Consider the following 17,005-nt stretch of genomic DNA (forward strand, 5'->3'; position numbering starts at 1 on the left):
GGGGGGGGGGTTTGGGTATGATTTTATATACTGTATATATATATATAGTTTATATAAAGGCCTAGTTTATAAAGGACATAATGAAATGTTAAAAGTGGAAAATATATTTTTAATATATAATATAATAGAAAATTCCAAAGAAAAGCATTCATTCAAAAAAGAAATATTTTATAAAAAAGTAAAAGTCTTTGTTGTCACTGAATAAAAGTATCAATTCCCCAAAAAAAATCCCACTAACCTCAAATTTTTGAATAGCAGTGTATATTTCAATTTAATTTGAATAAATAAATAAATAATATATATGTACTTCAAGCACCAGGCAATCACAATGAGAGAGAAACAGCAGTGCCTTGTGTTAGCGTCTGTTGTGTGTGTGTGAGTATGTTGGACTGAGCTGCAGTGGTGACAAGACTCCCTCCCTTTACACCAAAAAACCTCCGCTCCCAAACAGTCCTGCCTATAGTCGGACAGCAGACGTTTGCTTTGGCAGCAGCTATTATCACGGGACATTAAACTGTTCCCCGCTGGCTATGCCACACAAACGATTTCAGCATTTGTTTTCCTTCTCTTTCCATTCATAATCTTAAAGCATTCCTGTGTAAGCAACTCAATTAGACGCTGCAGACCTCTTCACTTCAACACAGAGAGCAGAAGCAGAGCTGAATTGAAACAGAGGTCTGTTCAACCTATTATCCTGCTGTTTTGGGTATCAGGCAGAGTCTGGCTGTGAGCCGGAGTGCTGTGGTGATTTATTTATTCACGTGTTCATCCATCCAGAGGGTGTAAGGCCAGCATTTCCCATCTCACCCATTTAGAAGCATTGAGTGAGACTTCTCATAACATTGCATGCGCAACAGATTCACTTAAAGCACACAAAGAGTGCCTAAGGAACGTGCCCATTGAGTAAAAACCCGTCTGGGTGTGATGGGGAAATGCGGCTGTGTTGTTTTTAGTGGCGACTGCGCTTTCAATCGGCGTGTCGCCCTGTCAGGCGGAGACCATAATTAACATGTTAAGTGCACGGCATTGGCATGCACATGCACTTGGCACAGCAATGGAGCGTTTCAGGAAGACGTGCACTCATAGCCGACTCCGACTCCTTTCATTGTTTGCTGCTATTTGTTATTTTGGGGCCTGTTAGGGCAAATGCGCTTGGCGTTCACATCGCTGGCAGGAGAAGCAGTGATCCGCAGGAGTGAGCTACATGTATTCAAAGTTTTTTAGGTTTAAATTCAAAATGAGGTGATGATCCATCATTCTTACTTCTTAAGAGTTTACTCTTACCTTTATAGTCATGGATGACTGATGTGGGGTTACATACTAAGCATATTTAATGACAAGAGATTTGTTTTAATTATTGCTATCAGCACCAAAGTCTGTGCATGTGAGCTACTGCAAGAGTGAAAAATGTCAGTATTCACGTCATTATATATATGCATTTCAAATTGTTTGTTAAAAAATAAGTAAATATAAATTAAATGTAGATAAATAAATAAAAATTAAATGTAGAAATTCTTTATTAAAATAACAAAAAAAACCTAAATAAAATATTCATATTAAAGCTATTTGTAAAAAAATAATGTTTTTATTTATAAATTTTATATATATATATATATATGAGATTTGATAAAAAATTGTATATAATGAGGTCTTATATGTGGCTTTTATGCAAAGTGGAGTTTGTAGAAACCGTGAGGTTAACAGCTGTATGAAATGTCAGAATGCTTATTTTGTTGTACAGTGAAGACTGTAACAACCTATTCAATGTTGCATGACCCCAGTTTACGTCTCAGTTTGACCCAGTAGTGTGTGTAAAACTGCCGAATGTCCAAATAAATTTACAGTACTGCACATGTTGGTTCTAATGACAAGCCGGACAGATTTTCCATGTGCACATTTTAAATTTTTTTTACAACAACGATCACCATTTACAGGAAAACCCTGAACCTTCTCTCTCCAAGTCAGCTAATGGACAAATGGGAATCATGAAGGGAAAAAACAAGAGGGCCACTTTGTGCATGCTGCACATTGACTCTTGTGGTGGGTCTGCTGAATTTATTCAAACACAAATAGATTTTTCAATACGCATACAAATTGTATCGCCACACCATTCCAAGACAAACGCTAAGCTCTGCAATGCATATTTATCAGGACTTCGCTCAACTGAAGGGCTTGCTTTATGCCACCACACCATGAGCTGACACCGGCCATCAATGAAAGCCCTGTGTCTGTGGGTTGGTGTGGAGAGCCGTGAACACCTGAGTGCCCAGAGTGAGACCACATCAAGCTAGGTGGAGGAGAAGGCCAAAGACTCGAGCTGGGAAGGAGAAAGCCCTGCGCTGTTGAGCTAACAAGCCTCGCTACACAAACTGTGGGCAGTCAGCTCCGCGGCGGCCAGCGTTAGTGGTCAGAAATGCAGAAACTCTCATGACCGACTCATTACGGTCATAAAAATGCAGAAGTTCGTGTTTAATTAGTGATTGGAAATAATTGGGACATGCGATTTGAGAGGGTGTGTGGATTTGTGGCACTAAGAGTTACTGTGGGTGGCTGGACTGAATCAAAGCAAGAGTGCATGCCAGCTTGATTATTTACAATCGCAAGTTTCCTGAGCAGACACCCTACACTGACTTCCCCTTCATCCTCTCTCACAGTGTTACCCATTCACAACACTGTATTTCTCCTCGAAACTCTGGATGAGAGCCGAAAACCTGCTTGGCACCATGAGACCTGCAACCTGCTCGCCCCTAGTTTACCCCTATAGATTACGGAATGACATGCAATAGCGACCCTCTGGGCATCTTTTAACAATGCCACATTATTACACATGTTGTAATCAGGACCTTACAAGATCAAGAACATACACACGTCCATTACATGACTAATTGGGTCACATTACAAAGAAGCAGAAGGGGGTACATAACTGCCATAACACATCCTTGAAAACAAAGAACTGACATGAAAGACCTGGCATTACATCCACGGCAAAAGAAAAAAAAAAGTCTCCCTCTAAACATTGTATTTCCCTTTTAAGGTGAGGTTGGAGGGAAGTTGGATGTTACTTATCAACCCTCTACAGACACCTTGGCAATTGAATCGCCATTGGCTAGTACATTTTTTTGTCTTCACACTAGAGTTTACGTTACGCCAAATACATAAACACAGATGTGCTGCGCATCCATTCAAATGAACTGAAAAATATCACATCGCTTGACGGAGAGTGAAACTCTGAAGCGCTCAGTCAGAGTGTTCTGTGAGTGAAAATATATACATGCTAATCATATACTCAGCCTCCAACTCACACACTGGCAAGTAAAATCTGAGAATTTATTAGCCATTGGCTAATATTAGACATCATTTAGTCGCCCAGAGTGAAGATTTAGTCGCATATGCGAGTGATTTACTTGCAATGTAGAGGGTTGCTTATAATAACACATCACACCTGTAGCCCAATCTGAATTAGAGGCCGTAACAGAAATGCCTCATAAATTGTTGAGATGGCTCATGTTTACAGGCGCTTTCCATGTGAGTCACGTTTTATACACAGGTGAAGATTGAAAGACTTGTTCTTTGATGTGGAAAGCTTGTAAACTATTTTTTTTAAATACAAATTTTACACAATTGTTTTTGCAGAGTGTAGAAAATTAGTTAGCTACTTGTAGTGGCCAGGGTTATTATTGTTAAACAAAAGAAAATTTAAAACCATTTAAAAAACATTATTGTTACTGGAAATAAAATAGTTTCAGCTATTTAATTTTTTATTTTAGCTAGTTTCCAAGGGGAACATTTTTTCCCAAAAAATTACTAAAACTAAATAATATTAAAGTGAAAACTGAAAATATATTGAAAACCATTCAAAATATTAACAAAAACTATAATAGTATATCCATTATATACTATTATAGTATATAATAGTATATAATGGAATAACACAGGTACTGGCTGTGTCTACTTTGGGTCCTTTTAAGTTAGTTTTTTTTTTAAGAATATGAAGTCTAAAGTTTAGGTGCTACTACACAGAACTGCAAAACTAAAGATTATTTCCAAACAGGTTTTCCATACACTCCCCTTGTCTGCTTCTGCTCAAAAAACAAGCAAGGATGCCTGCTCAGAACACCATTGGTTGAGCAAGGCCCACTCAAACCAACAGAGCAATATTTTGAAATCACCACAAAGCCACGGTGTTTACAATCTTGGAGAAGCAGGGGTCCGATGTAAGAAAAAACTGAGCCCTATGGGAGCCATTGACTCATAAAATTAAATTTTCTAGAGCCAAATTACTTTTTTTTGTTGTTGGCAAATTACAAAACTGAACTTGCAATTAATATTATTTAGATTTTTTTAAATATTACAAAGAATATAATTTACAGTATTAACTGCATGCTGCCATATGAACAAGAAGTCATGTGGACATAAGCGATTCTGGCTATGCTAATTCAATTTTGTGTCTTTCTGCATTCCGAAATGTCTCAGGTCGCAATTCAAGTACATCTTGCTTTCTCAATAGATATAAGCATAAGCCTAGCATAAATCTAGAGTCAAATTAGTGTCAACTGATGCCTCCTCACCAGATAAAATCTGCCACAAAAGTTTTCTTAATATCAAAGTTTGTGGCTAATATTGATTAGATTTGACATTATTGTCGCAAATTTATATTTTGTCACATCAGTCTCGTGGCTTACTTATAGCCGTCTCTTCACATTAAACTGGGTCAGAAGAAAGCATTTTAGCACACAAACAAAAAATCTCACACATTTGACCTTTAAGGTCACAGTATGGATGTATTCCGTTGGTTAGTGCTGCACTCAGGGTGTGTAACTCACTGTCCACTGGGCTCATGTAGTCAGGAAGATGAGCAGCCGCGGCCCCCGTCTGCATGAGCAGGTCTCCATAAGGGCTGCGGTGACTGGCGATGAGGTGATAGTACTCTGAAGGGTTGGCCCCTGGTGGGGGAGGGGGCAGGCCAAACAAGCTCCGCTCCTTCAGGTGTTCGTGGGTCACTGCTAAGACAGAGAAGAGAAGAGTTTAGTATTTCAGCAGTCACACACACATATGGGAAGCGGAGGGTGGGGTTGGATGTACCGTCCCCTGCAAAAAAAAAGTATCGCATGGCCATATAGAGTATTTTGACATGTTATTCAGCTGCTTATGACTGAGAGATGTACAGTACATGATAAAATTTATAGAATTTTTTGATGCTTCAACTGTTTTTAGCATAAAAAAAAAGGTTATCACATTTTTAACAATAAAAATTCAAATTAATAAAACTTTAAATTATCTGGCTAAATATTCGCCATGAATTATTCAATGAAGCATCTTGTGAGCCAAGTTGTGTCAGTAACTGAATTAATATTGACAGTAAGCGTCACCTTCAAATAGGAAACATTATTATAAATGCTGTGTAATGTTGAAAACTGTTTCACAACACTGAAAGCACAAAATATTACATTTTAATACTAAAATATTAACATTAATATGACTTCTTTTTCATCTATTTTTTAAATCATTTACATTTCCCCCAATTCCAAAAGTACTGTATATGCACTGCCGTTCATGTTTTGAGCAAAGTTAATGTAATGAGCAAAGTCTCTACACATACAGTAAAAGACAGAAAAACATTATGAAATACTATTACAATTTAAAATAGCTATTTTCTATTTGAATACATCATTTAAATGTTATTTATTCCTGTGATGGCAAAGCTAAAATTGCAGCAGCCATGAGCCTTCAGAAAAGATTCTAACATGCTTATTTGGAGGTCAAAAAACATTGTGCTGCTTAATATTTTTGTAATTTTTTTCAGGATTCTTCGACGAATAGAAAGAGATCAACATTTACTTGAAATCAATATCTTTAGTAACAATTCAATTTTTTTTTACTGTCACTTTTGATCAATTTGTTTTTACCTTGCTGAACAAAAATGAAAGTCTTTAAAAAAAATTGATTACCTAGATATAGGTATATTATATAGTTTATAGCAGACATCTTGCAGTACATCTACAAGTAAAAAGTGGTGCAGTTTACGCTACTCTCTCCTTCCCCCTAAGCTCCTTGCCTAATCTTTGTTAACATCAGCACCTAGTAAACCCCAGACTAAAGGTGTCAAAGGTAATAAATACCATGGATATATTTATTTTTCTTTCTGCCTAGGTCAGATAACCATTAGTGCCTCCTATGTCATTTCCGCAACACTCGCCTACGACAAAGACATAACAGCAGTTCAGTCCTTGCTGCTTAAGTTATGGGACACTCAGTATTGGGGGGGTTGGGGGGGTTCTACCTCATTCTTGCCTGCTTGGCCATTCATACCATAATCAGGAACTATCAGGAACAATTAGGCCCCAGCGAGGTTAAAATAGAACAGGCGTGTGTTTGTGCTGGATTCATGGCAGAACAAGGCCGTTTATTTTCTCCACGCTCGCTGGATCATATAACTGCGTCCCTAGAGGGGCTCAGAATCGAAGTGAGGAGGGGTGCGGCAGAGGCCAGAGCTGAAAAAGCCCTGAGGCGGTGGAGAGATGAAGGCAGATCAGCAGTCAGAAGACTGCTCTGGGGCTGGGGACATCTCCACCAATCTTAATCAATAATTCTTTATGGGCCTTCTGTTGAACATGAGAACATGATTGACTTCTGCATAACTGACGCTCTGTCATGAAATTAGTTGATTGTATAGTGTGTGGACAAAATGGGTACAGGACAACAAAAAAAAATCTAGGATTAGCGAGGAATTTTAGCGAGGAATTAATCACCTGTATGGCTTTAATGCAAGACCTTTAAAATTGTTGGTGAACTGCTGGGATTAAGGTGTATATGAAAACAGGCGATTTAGCTTTTATTTAGACTCACTCAAGCTCAACTCCTTCCATTATCTCTACTGCCATTTAATCACCAACACAATCTATTCCACATTGCTTATTTAAGTGTGAAAGAAGAGCCATTATTGCCGAGACTTTGTGCTTGGTGACTTATCTCTGGTTTGGGCTGCTCATCCCAGGCTTTGGCAAGGGAGATAATGTTTAGTAAACTGTTTTCTTTCTGACAATCATCTATTTACATATTCAGGCCTACATAAATAAGAACAGGTCTACAGTAATGATTTTAGCATGCTAAAAGGAGATTGGTAGAGAGACAATGAGGACAATGGTAGAGAGCTTCTGTTGTGTTTGAGTTTGTGGAGGAGCGGAACCATTAGCTTTCTTTCCTCCTTGACCAAAGTTTTTATTCCTTCTCCCAGACATACCCCCACAAACATAAAACCCACTTTCAGCCGGCATAATGGGTGATACGAAAGTGCTCTTGAATTTCTACCAGCACCTAACAGCATGGAGGTATCATCACAAAGAAGCATGTTTTTAGTAAGCCATTGTAGAAATACCTTGACTGTCCCAGATGTTATAATTCACTCACCCTCATGCCATTCCAAACCTATGACTTCCTTTTTTCTTTCAAGCACAAAATAAGATAGGATTGGTTTCACAGGACTGTCAAGCGCCAAAAACATCAAAAAGCACAATAAAAGTATTGTAAAAGTGCCTAGTTTCTGTCTTTCCTCACACAATGTTATAATATGGTCTGAGATGACTTACATTAAAGCACATGAGTCATTTTTGAAGATTGGTCACCATTCACTTCTATTACATAAAACAAGCAATGATAATTCTGCTAAACTTTTTTTTTTTGCGTTTCACAAAGGAACATCATATTTTTAGAAATTCAGAAATACATGAGGGTGAGTAAATGAAAATTTAATATATGGCTGAACATACAATACCAGTTAAAGGTTTGGGGTCGGTTTGATGTTAAAATGTTTTTAAAATGTCTTTTATGCTCGCCAAGGCTGCATTTATAATATTGTGAAATATTATTACAGTTTAAAATAACTTTTATTATTATTTTCATATATTTTAAAATGTAATGTATTCCTGTAATAGCAAAGCTTAATTTTCAACAGCCATTAGTCCAGACTAATTTGCTGCTCAAGAAACATTTCTTATTATTATCAATGCTGAAATCCACAAAACTGCAGTGCTGCTTACTATTTATGTGGAAATCGTGGTATAATTTTTCAGGACTCTTTGAAAAGAACAGAAATAGAAAGAAATCTTTTTTAACATTATAGTTCTGTACTGTCACTTTTGATCAATTTAATGTGACCTAGCAAAATATAAGCATTACTTTCTTTTAGAAAAAATTCTTAACGAACGGTAGTGTATCCTGGTACATGGGGAACAATATGAGACTCACCGTCAGGAGGGCTCAGTCCTCGTGCTGCGGAGATCATGGAGAGTGTGGGGCTGCTGTGGACTGATCGCAGGTAGTGCTCCATGTGTGGGTTGACATACGGGTGAGGTGGGTTGAAGGGTGACTCTCCAGTAGCTCCAGCGTGAGGCGATAGTCGGATGAGCGAGATATCAGAGATAATTGGACTGCCAGCTAATCCATGTGGTCTAGCAAAAGACAAAGAGAAAGAAGACCTCAATTAGTTCCTTACACAAAGACAAGCTGCCACATAGTTTAAGTGCTTAAGTGTAGCGTAATTATGGACCCTCTGTGTAAATCCATGTCTTGAGGCCACGTAAAAATACTTAATGTCATGATAATCTTATTCACTGTATCAAAGACAGACCTTAATTATTTCACTTAAAACAAGCTCAGAACTCATTATTATAGTCACCAGGAAACCAAAAATGACCATTTACTTCCTCAATGCATAATCTTGATTTTATGGTGCACGATTCATCGAGTTTCCTTTTTAGATGATGCCACAAATGCCTTTTAATTTTTCAGCCCATGTCCCCTGCAGTCGTCTGGCTCCTTTCTGGTTTGTAACACCCACTTTTCACAATTCAGTCCATTTGTGATTGATAAAATCAAACTTCACCCTAGATTTTTTTTCTCCTTGAATATCCAGTTTCATTAAGAAATATTTCATATTTAAATGAAAAAAGAATTATAATGGATCAAAAACTGCTAAGTTAAATCAAACACTTCAAAACGTATTTTTGTCTCATTTTCCATTCGAAATGTCTAAACAATCTAAAATAAGTTTATCTGAGAAGCAAATTCATATATTAAATTTACATTAAAATGATAAAAAATAATAGAAAATATTACACACACACACTATATTCTTGACAGAACTTAGCAAGTTGCTGGCAAACAATTTTAGGTTCAGGTCAGTTGACAGTATCAGCTGGGCCAAAGGGCCTTCACAGACTGGGTTCGAGCATCAATGTGAACTGTGAAACTGGTCATGTTTTTTTTTTTTTCATGACTCCCAAATGTAGACAAGCTCCTCCCTTTACGCCTGAGGTACTGAACAAGTCAAGACTGAGAGTGCCGTAGTACATGGTCGTTGTAATGTCTGTGTGGGATGGATGCCTCTAAAGACACAAAAGCATGAAATGTTATGATGAGACTGCTTAATACTCCCCCGTCCATTTCTCAGACACTGTTTGAAGAAACTGATGTGTAAAACAAGATAGTGGGGCAGAAGTTCACAGATAGCCCACAGGTCATGGTGAGGATATAAATGTGTCACGTCTTGGCAGGTATCTACGCCGCCCACACTCCAGTCCAAAAAACACCAGCCAGGAGGCAGCTGTAACTAACATTTCCTGAAAGTAGAGTACACAGTCTGATCCTCTGAATCAGAGAGATGTTTGAAGAGATGTTTGCATGTGGTTCCCTCAACTACATGCTAATGTATAGTGGTTGAACACCTGGATGAGAGCAAGATCAGAATCTGATGTCCTACTAGTAAATGTACACATTTGGCAGATGCTTTTATCCAATGTGACTTACATTACATTCAAGCTATACATTTTTTCAAGTCATGAACTCCTTGGGAATCGAACCTATGACCTACATGTTAGTGTACAGTGGTCGAACACCTGGACAAGAGCAAGAACAGAATCTGACGTCCTACTTTTACATTTACGCATTTGGCAGAAGCTTTTAACCAAAGCAACTTATATTGCATTCAAGCTGTAATTTTTTTCAGTTCATTTATTCCCTGGGAATCGAACCCATGACCTTGGGGTTGCTATCACCATAATCTTTGAGCTACACAAAGATCCTGAAAGATAAAGTAATTATTGCAAAATAAACCCAAAAATGTGATCTGGACCATGACGTCAAACTGATTCTGACTGGCTAATGCTGTGATTAACCAATCAGAAGCAAGTATCCCAGAGAGCTCTTTTGTTGACTCCCTAAATGGAGTGCTCTTGAACACAGAGGGGATGTCAGACAGTGTTAAATAAAGCAGACCCGTCTATGTCCCCATACTACTTTACTTTCCACTGGGAGAGGAAATGACCATGCGTATGAATCAGAGCCTGCGTTCCACAAGGGTGTGTTCTGCGCTCGGGCTGCAAATTGTGGGGGGATGGTCGGTTCTTCTGGGGATTTGATGGCAAGCAGGCTACAACTATAGCTGCACATTCATTTTGTTTCAAGGAAAATTAGACTGCACTCAACGGGAGAGAAAATAAACTTTTGCCTCAATGAGAGGGGGGTGTTTCTTTTATGAAAGTGTATGTTATTTATATTTGTTTGACATTTGAATGAAGAGGATTACAGATTGCCTCCATCAAAATATATTTAGTTATGTGCCAAATACGTAAGGTAACATTTCTGTCATCATCTACTCACCGTCATGTTTTTCCAAACCAAGAAGTTGAATTTCGCTGTTTGGCATACAATGAAAGTAAACGGTGACCAGTGCATCCAAGTTGCAAAAACTGACTAAAAGCACCATTCAAGTACCATAAAAGTAGTTAAAATAACTACATTTTAAATATGTTTGAGCTGTACAATAGCTTTGTGTGGGGAACAGACTGAAATTTAAGTCGCTATTCATTTAAAAATCTTCAAATATGAAATCAATACTAGGTTGATGATGCCAAACATCATTGGTTATTTTGTGTTTTGTAATTGTTTATGATGCATATGTGCATATTCAAATTTTGTTATCTGTATGCGGCCACATAAGCATGTGCTTCTGGTTGCCATCTTGACCACTGACAACAGTATCACAACAGATGGCATCACCAAAGAAAATGTCAGCACGGTTGTAATTATAGTGACCATCGGTTACAATGTCCCAAGCTGTAGATCAACAGATGTCAATTAAAAACTGTTAATTAAAAACAAAACATACATATATAATTTTGAATGGTTTTGAAGCTTTTTACACATTGCCTAAAAGTCATAAAAGTATGGAAAACTCTATAGTTTCAGGTATTGTGAGTGCAACAGAAAAACAATTCTCAGTATGTGGACTACCATCTTAAACCTTTAGTGACAACACTTCCATCCTTTTTAAAGGACACTGGCGATTTCCTGAGACTCTTGGATAAGACTGTTATACCAGAACAATGTTTGCTAGTATCATTTGATGTTCAGTCATTGTATACCGTCATTCCACATGATGTTGGCATTGAACATTGTATGCATTTCCTTGATTTGAGATCGAATAAGAACCCTCCATCATGCTTCTTAGTCTTTGCTACCCTGATGAGACTTGTCTTACTAAGAATTACTTTAGATTTGAGAATGGCTTTTTCCTACAGCGATGCGGGACAGCTATTGGTACTCGATTGGCTCCTAATTACGCTAATTTACACCTTAGGTTTGTTGAGCAATTTCAGGTTCTTGATAGAACTAAGAATCCATTTTTTCAGCAAATATTGCTGTATAAGTGTTACATCGATTACATTTTTGCACTGTTTCAGGGAGATTTAGGATCTCTGAACCCTTTTCATAAGTACCTAAACTCTATAACAGATCATCTTAAGTTCACAATGTCATTTAGTGAGGAGACAATGGATTTTTTGGATGTCCGTGTCACCAAGGTAGGACCTTGAAAATGGCGGAAGACATAACTCGGGGGAGAAGAATTGTTAAATAAATTAGGTTATTTTTGTTTTCTTTGCGCTCAAAAAGTATTCTCATAGCTTCGCAAAAAACTGAAGTTGAGCCACTGATGTCACATAGACTGTTTTACCGATGTCCTTACTACGTTTCTGGACCTGGTAACATTACAGTTGCGTTGCTGTCTATGCAGGGTCTGAGAGCTCTCACATTTCATCAAAAATATCTTAATTTGTGTTCCGAAGATGAACGGAGGTCTTACGAGTTTGGAACAACATGAGGGTGAGTAATTAATGACAGAATTTTCATTTTGGGGTGAACTAACCATTTAAGTTCCAATACTTTGTAATATTATATGGAAATATTGGCATATTCTACAATCAGACCCAGGCCTTTCCAAAATGTTTGAACATCCCCCATTAATGACTTTTCGTAAAGCAAAGAATTTAAAGAGCTTTTTAGTTAACCCCCACCCCCACTCAATGTCAATATACCAGGAGATTGAAATATTTTTCACATCAACAGGCAAAGATATTTATAAAAAAATTTATAAAAAATGTCATCACTTGCAATTCATGTAACGTCATTTAGGCTATACGCTGTCCATGTGGAATGTTGTATGCCGGTGAAACATCAAGAGAATTAAAAACTCGTATATGTGAACACCGTAGTGCCATAAGACCTGGAGACATGAGTAACCCAGTAGCACAACATTTAAAAGAATATTCACATTCTATTTGTGAGTTTTTTTATTTGAACAAGTGCATTCAGTAGGTCGGGGGAAGAGATATTGTTGTGAAACGTAAATTCAAATATGGAGACTTTTTGGATTTTAACTTTAGAAACATTATTTCCCAAAGGTCTCAATCAAGAAATTGATTATGGTATGTTCTACAGATCTTATTTTTATTTATTTATTTATTTTCAATCTTGTTTAGAAGCAACTCCCCTAATGGGCAAAGTAGCACACCTGTTGCTGATTGCAAGAATGTATAAGCAAAGTTTGTTACTGCTGGTCTTGATGTCTGATGAAGGCCTGGATGATGGCCGAAACGTCACATGTGTTTTAACCAATAAAGTTGGATTTCTTAAAGAGTGAGTGTTGCACCTTTTCTAATTGACATGACTCTTTTTCAGCAATTTTTGAAGTCTTTCCTGCTATAATTGCACGACTATGTGAAAGTATATCAACAACAGCAAGAGAGAACTCCTAAATATACAAAAACATACTGTGACGAGCGTCCCGAGCTCACATCAGCGTTGCCCTGGAAATGGACGAGGAACACCTGCACGCGCTCATCACGGGCTGATCGGTCACAGCTGAGAGTCATCAGCCCGCGGCCAGATAAGCCGCGTGAGGCCCGACGGAAGGGACAGACATACTCTCCCAGAAGCTGAAGTCTAACGTGTTCTCTCCTTTACATTCCAGAAACCAGCCCGTGACCAAGCAGCCCGAGCACGAGCGCCGCACGGACTCACCGACACTGGAACTCGCTCACGGAGAAGCACCGACTCACGCACGGAGAAGCCTCGACTCCCCTCAGCCCCCACCGCACTCACTTGGGCACTTGATCTGTGAATAAATCCACCCTCCGGGGTATTTATTTGAGCTCTCCTTGTCGCGTGTTCCTTCCACCTCGTTACAATACTGTTACACCACCCAGCCCTAATATTTCTGACCTTTGTTCATATACTTTGTTCCCAAAAGGTCTTACTAAGTTGATGTCAGTTATGATGTTTTTTTTAGAGAGTTTGAAGGTCACACCAGTAAGCATGTCTAATTATGGTTTGCAATACTTTTTGAGCATAATTTTGTAAATGATATTACTACTGAAGAATGCTGTAGATGGGTTATGCACACATGTGGTTTCTTAATGATCTCATGAGGATTGTCTGACCCTTAGTGACCGGCGGGCATCTGACAGAACTGGCCAGGCTTTGGCGTGCATGACATAGGCACAACACGCATTGCTCAATGTAGTCTCTTGCTGAGCGTGGGAATGGAATAAATGCTGCTGCTGTGTTTGTGATACTGACAGTGCGTTAGCGTGATTATAATCAGGTGCTTGAGATTTCTGTCAGTATGCGTCACAAAGTTGGAATCTTTTGTAATTTCTCGTGCATGCTCCACAGAGGTCTTTCTGTATGTGTGTTTATCTGAGCGTCTTTGTATTTATACTGGCACTGCCCTCAGACTAGACAAGATTACACTCTGCCTGCATATGCAACTGAAATCATACGCTCTTGCTTAAATACACAGCAGATTCAATCTGTACGTTTTTTTGACTGGTGAATGCATTTGTGTGATGTATGAATTTACAACGCTACTGTCACCCCAAAAAGTACTTGGCCACGCTTGTGTGAGATAAATAGCTAAATATCAAACCAACATATTAAAGATTTTAATTTTCAAGAAATATGTTTAGTAAGAGACTGTTTGAAGTTAGATTTCAAATTATAAAACAGTAGATATACTGTAACCTGTGTGAATTTCTAAAACTTAAATATAAATAACTAAAATAATTTTAAAATAAATGATTAAATTAAATGATTTTGATATAATCATATAATTTAATCATTTAAATGTTTAAATTATAAGTTATTATTATTTTATTATTTTTGTAGATAAACTAGTAGTGCATAGCACTAATGTTGTTGGTTTGATTCCCATGGAATGCATGGACAGATAAAAAGTGCATAGTTTGAATGCCCTGTAGGTTGCTTTGGATGGAAGCGTCTCCAGAATACATAAATGTAAATGTTTTTCAGAATGACGTGCATTGATGAATTGCCCACAATAAGACCCAAAACATGCGTTTAGAAAATAAATGGGGTCAATTTTGACTTCAGCTTCAACTGCAAGCTTGTGTGTAACTTCTCCGAGTGGTGTATGTGTGTTTGTTTAAAACGGCAAGAGCGCACAGGTCTGCCGCAGTGGGATTAATTAGGATTCGCTAGATTTTCTTATTTACTCTTTTCTTTATTTATGTGTGTCCGCTTTCCCCTTGTGTGCATACAAATACTAATACGGCATTCTGTGCATGAGTGATCCATCTCTGATGTAGTAACTTGAGTTTCAAGCGCTGAACCTGTCGTGACCTCCGCTGGATTCTGTGAGCGAGTGATTAATGGCAGTGAGCCAGAGCGCGGAGCCGCAGGGGGTGCGTGTCTGTGAGTTTGTGTACAGTGCGAAACGACACCAGGCCCTGAAGACTCTCGTAAAAGTCAGACCATAAAGTGACAAGTGATTGAGTGCTAGCAACATACACAAAACCAACACAGACACATCTGTGTGTGAGCGACAGTGACACCGAATGTGTTTGTTGAACTAGTCGTCTTTGTTTTCAGTCGGTCTGGATTTTTGGAACATACAGGTAGCAGCAAATCAAAACAATACGGGTGCATTTCATGCCGTATATCAGGTCTTATATTAACATTTCGGTATATCTGCATGCCGATAGAGAACAGAATGTTCAGGCGGCTGGCTTGAGTTTTTATTTAAGAATGATAATATGACCAGTCACTTTTTCCAGCACCTGTTTATTTCAGTTAACATGTATTTTGTTTCACTTAAAAAAAATGTTTTTTGTTGTTTTAGTTTTAGTAACTATAATAACTCTGGATTTCTTTAGCTTAGTTGTGAAAAATTTGGGCTGGTTATCCAGACGTTGTAGGTTCAAACCCTTCAAGGTGTTGTAACAGTATTTAGATGGGGAAAAAATGCCCTTTGCTTTTCTTCTGTTTCTCGCACTGTAAAAAGCTTCAAAGTCACATCTGCCACATCATATTACAATTTTGCAATATACTCTAGAGTTGCCCTGGAAAACCTGACATCTTTTGAGAATTTTCATAGCTATTTTGACTCTCTCAGACCAAACTGACTCTTCCTGAAATAAAAAATACCATAAATTAGATATTCAAATCAGATCTTCCATTGAATTTCATTGTTTGTCTTCTGGTAAAGACCACTTCAAAGTTGTAAAAGAAACCTTTGTATACTCTGTCCTCACTTACTCTTTAAACTGCAGTTCAGCCAAGCTTAGACGCCCTCAAACTAGCTTTGCTTTGATGATAGGCTGACATTTGTTAACTTATAACTGAACTCGAGTGCTCCGAGCAGCATGGGACCGCACTTTTTTTTTTTAGTCTGTCTTGTTCTCGGGATGTTGCGGTCAGCTGATGAGACTTTCCATAAATGCTTTGCCTGATTAGAAAAATCAAATTTCTCTGTCATCTTTCTTGTTCTCTTTGAATGGCTCTCTCGTTGTGTGTAAAGAGAGTGTACGATACTGTACTGTACAATGCTTAATTTATCTCTACCAAATTAACTAACATTCACTGTACCTATACAATGGCCAGTTGTTTGGGTTGTATGTATGTTGGTTTCCTTGCACATTTGCACAAACCATTTGTCTTGTGTTCAGCTTGTTTGCGCTGTCCCATTTCACATCCATCCAAAACCCACCTAAGATGAGAAGGATTTCTAATGAGTTTGTTGCACAAAATTTACTATGTGACTTTTTACATATGAATACATGGGTGTGTGTTATAGTTTCTATAGGAGCACTGCTAAAGCAATTGAAACACCTATATGTTTCTAATTCTTGTTTACCTGACACACACACAGTTGTTTAGCATTTGAGGCATGGCTAGTCTTGCTTATGTGTTTAAGGTAGACTGTAAGTAGCAATGGTCACACAGTTTAATTCACATGTATTTATGTAACATTTTTAATGTCATGAAGGAGCTTTACTGGGTGTGATGCCTAAAATCCCAGTGAGTCAGCACAAAGTAACTGGAACAGAAATCCATTAAATTGACGGTTTGTGAACGTGGCATTGTCAGGCCATGAGAAATTAAATTTTATTTCATTTTACACCCTTTTATAAGCAGATGCTCATGAGGCAGTCCTGTTTATATGAACACAGCGATAGAATAATTTTGTATTTTATGTATATATGTGTATGTATGTGTGTGTGTACATATACATATATGCATATATATATTATAGGGATGTTCTGATCAGGTTTTTTGTGACCCCGATTTGATTCAAGTCATTGAATACTGAGTATCTGCCGATACCGAGTCCCGATCTGATTAAGCAGTTTAAATATATATATATATATAT

The 17,005-nt window shown here is 37.9% G+C and overlaps 1 protein-coding gene across 2 annotated transcripts in view; it reads right to left on the minus strand.

Annotated features, from left to right (window-relative positions):
• Positions 1 to 17,005, minus strand: part of LOC107714335 (zinc finger protein GLI2-like) — a 92,973-nt gene that overhangs the window by 20,353 nt on the left and 55,615 nt on the right. The window contains exons 4-5 of one of the 2 annotated variants that reach the window (XM_016520164.1): positions 8,245 to 8,447; positions 4,824 to 5,000 (exon numbers count right to left, since the gene is read on the minus strand). In XM_016520164.1, the coding sequence (XP_016375650.1) occupies positions 4,824 to 5,000; positions 8,245 to 8,447 (380 nt within the window). Of the gene's footprint in view, positions 1 to 4,823; positions 5,004 to 8,244; positions 8,448 to 17,005 lie in introns of both variants that reach the window. The other variant, XM_016520154.1, reaches the window with a different exon arrangement.

Source organism: Sinocyclocheilus rhinocerous, unplaced genomic scaffold (assembly GCF_001515625.1).
Source record: "Sinocyclocheilus rhinocerous isolate Xijiao unplaced genomic scaffold, SAMN03320098_v1.1 scaffold12, whole genome shotgun sequence".
Classification (NCBI taxonomy): domain Eukaryota; kingdom Metazoa; phylum Chordata; class Actinopteri; order Cypriniformes; family Cyprinidae; genus Sinocyclocheilus; species Sinocyclocheilus rhinocerous.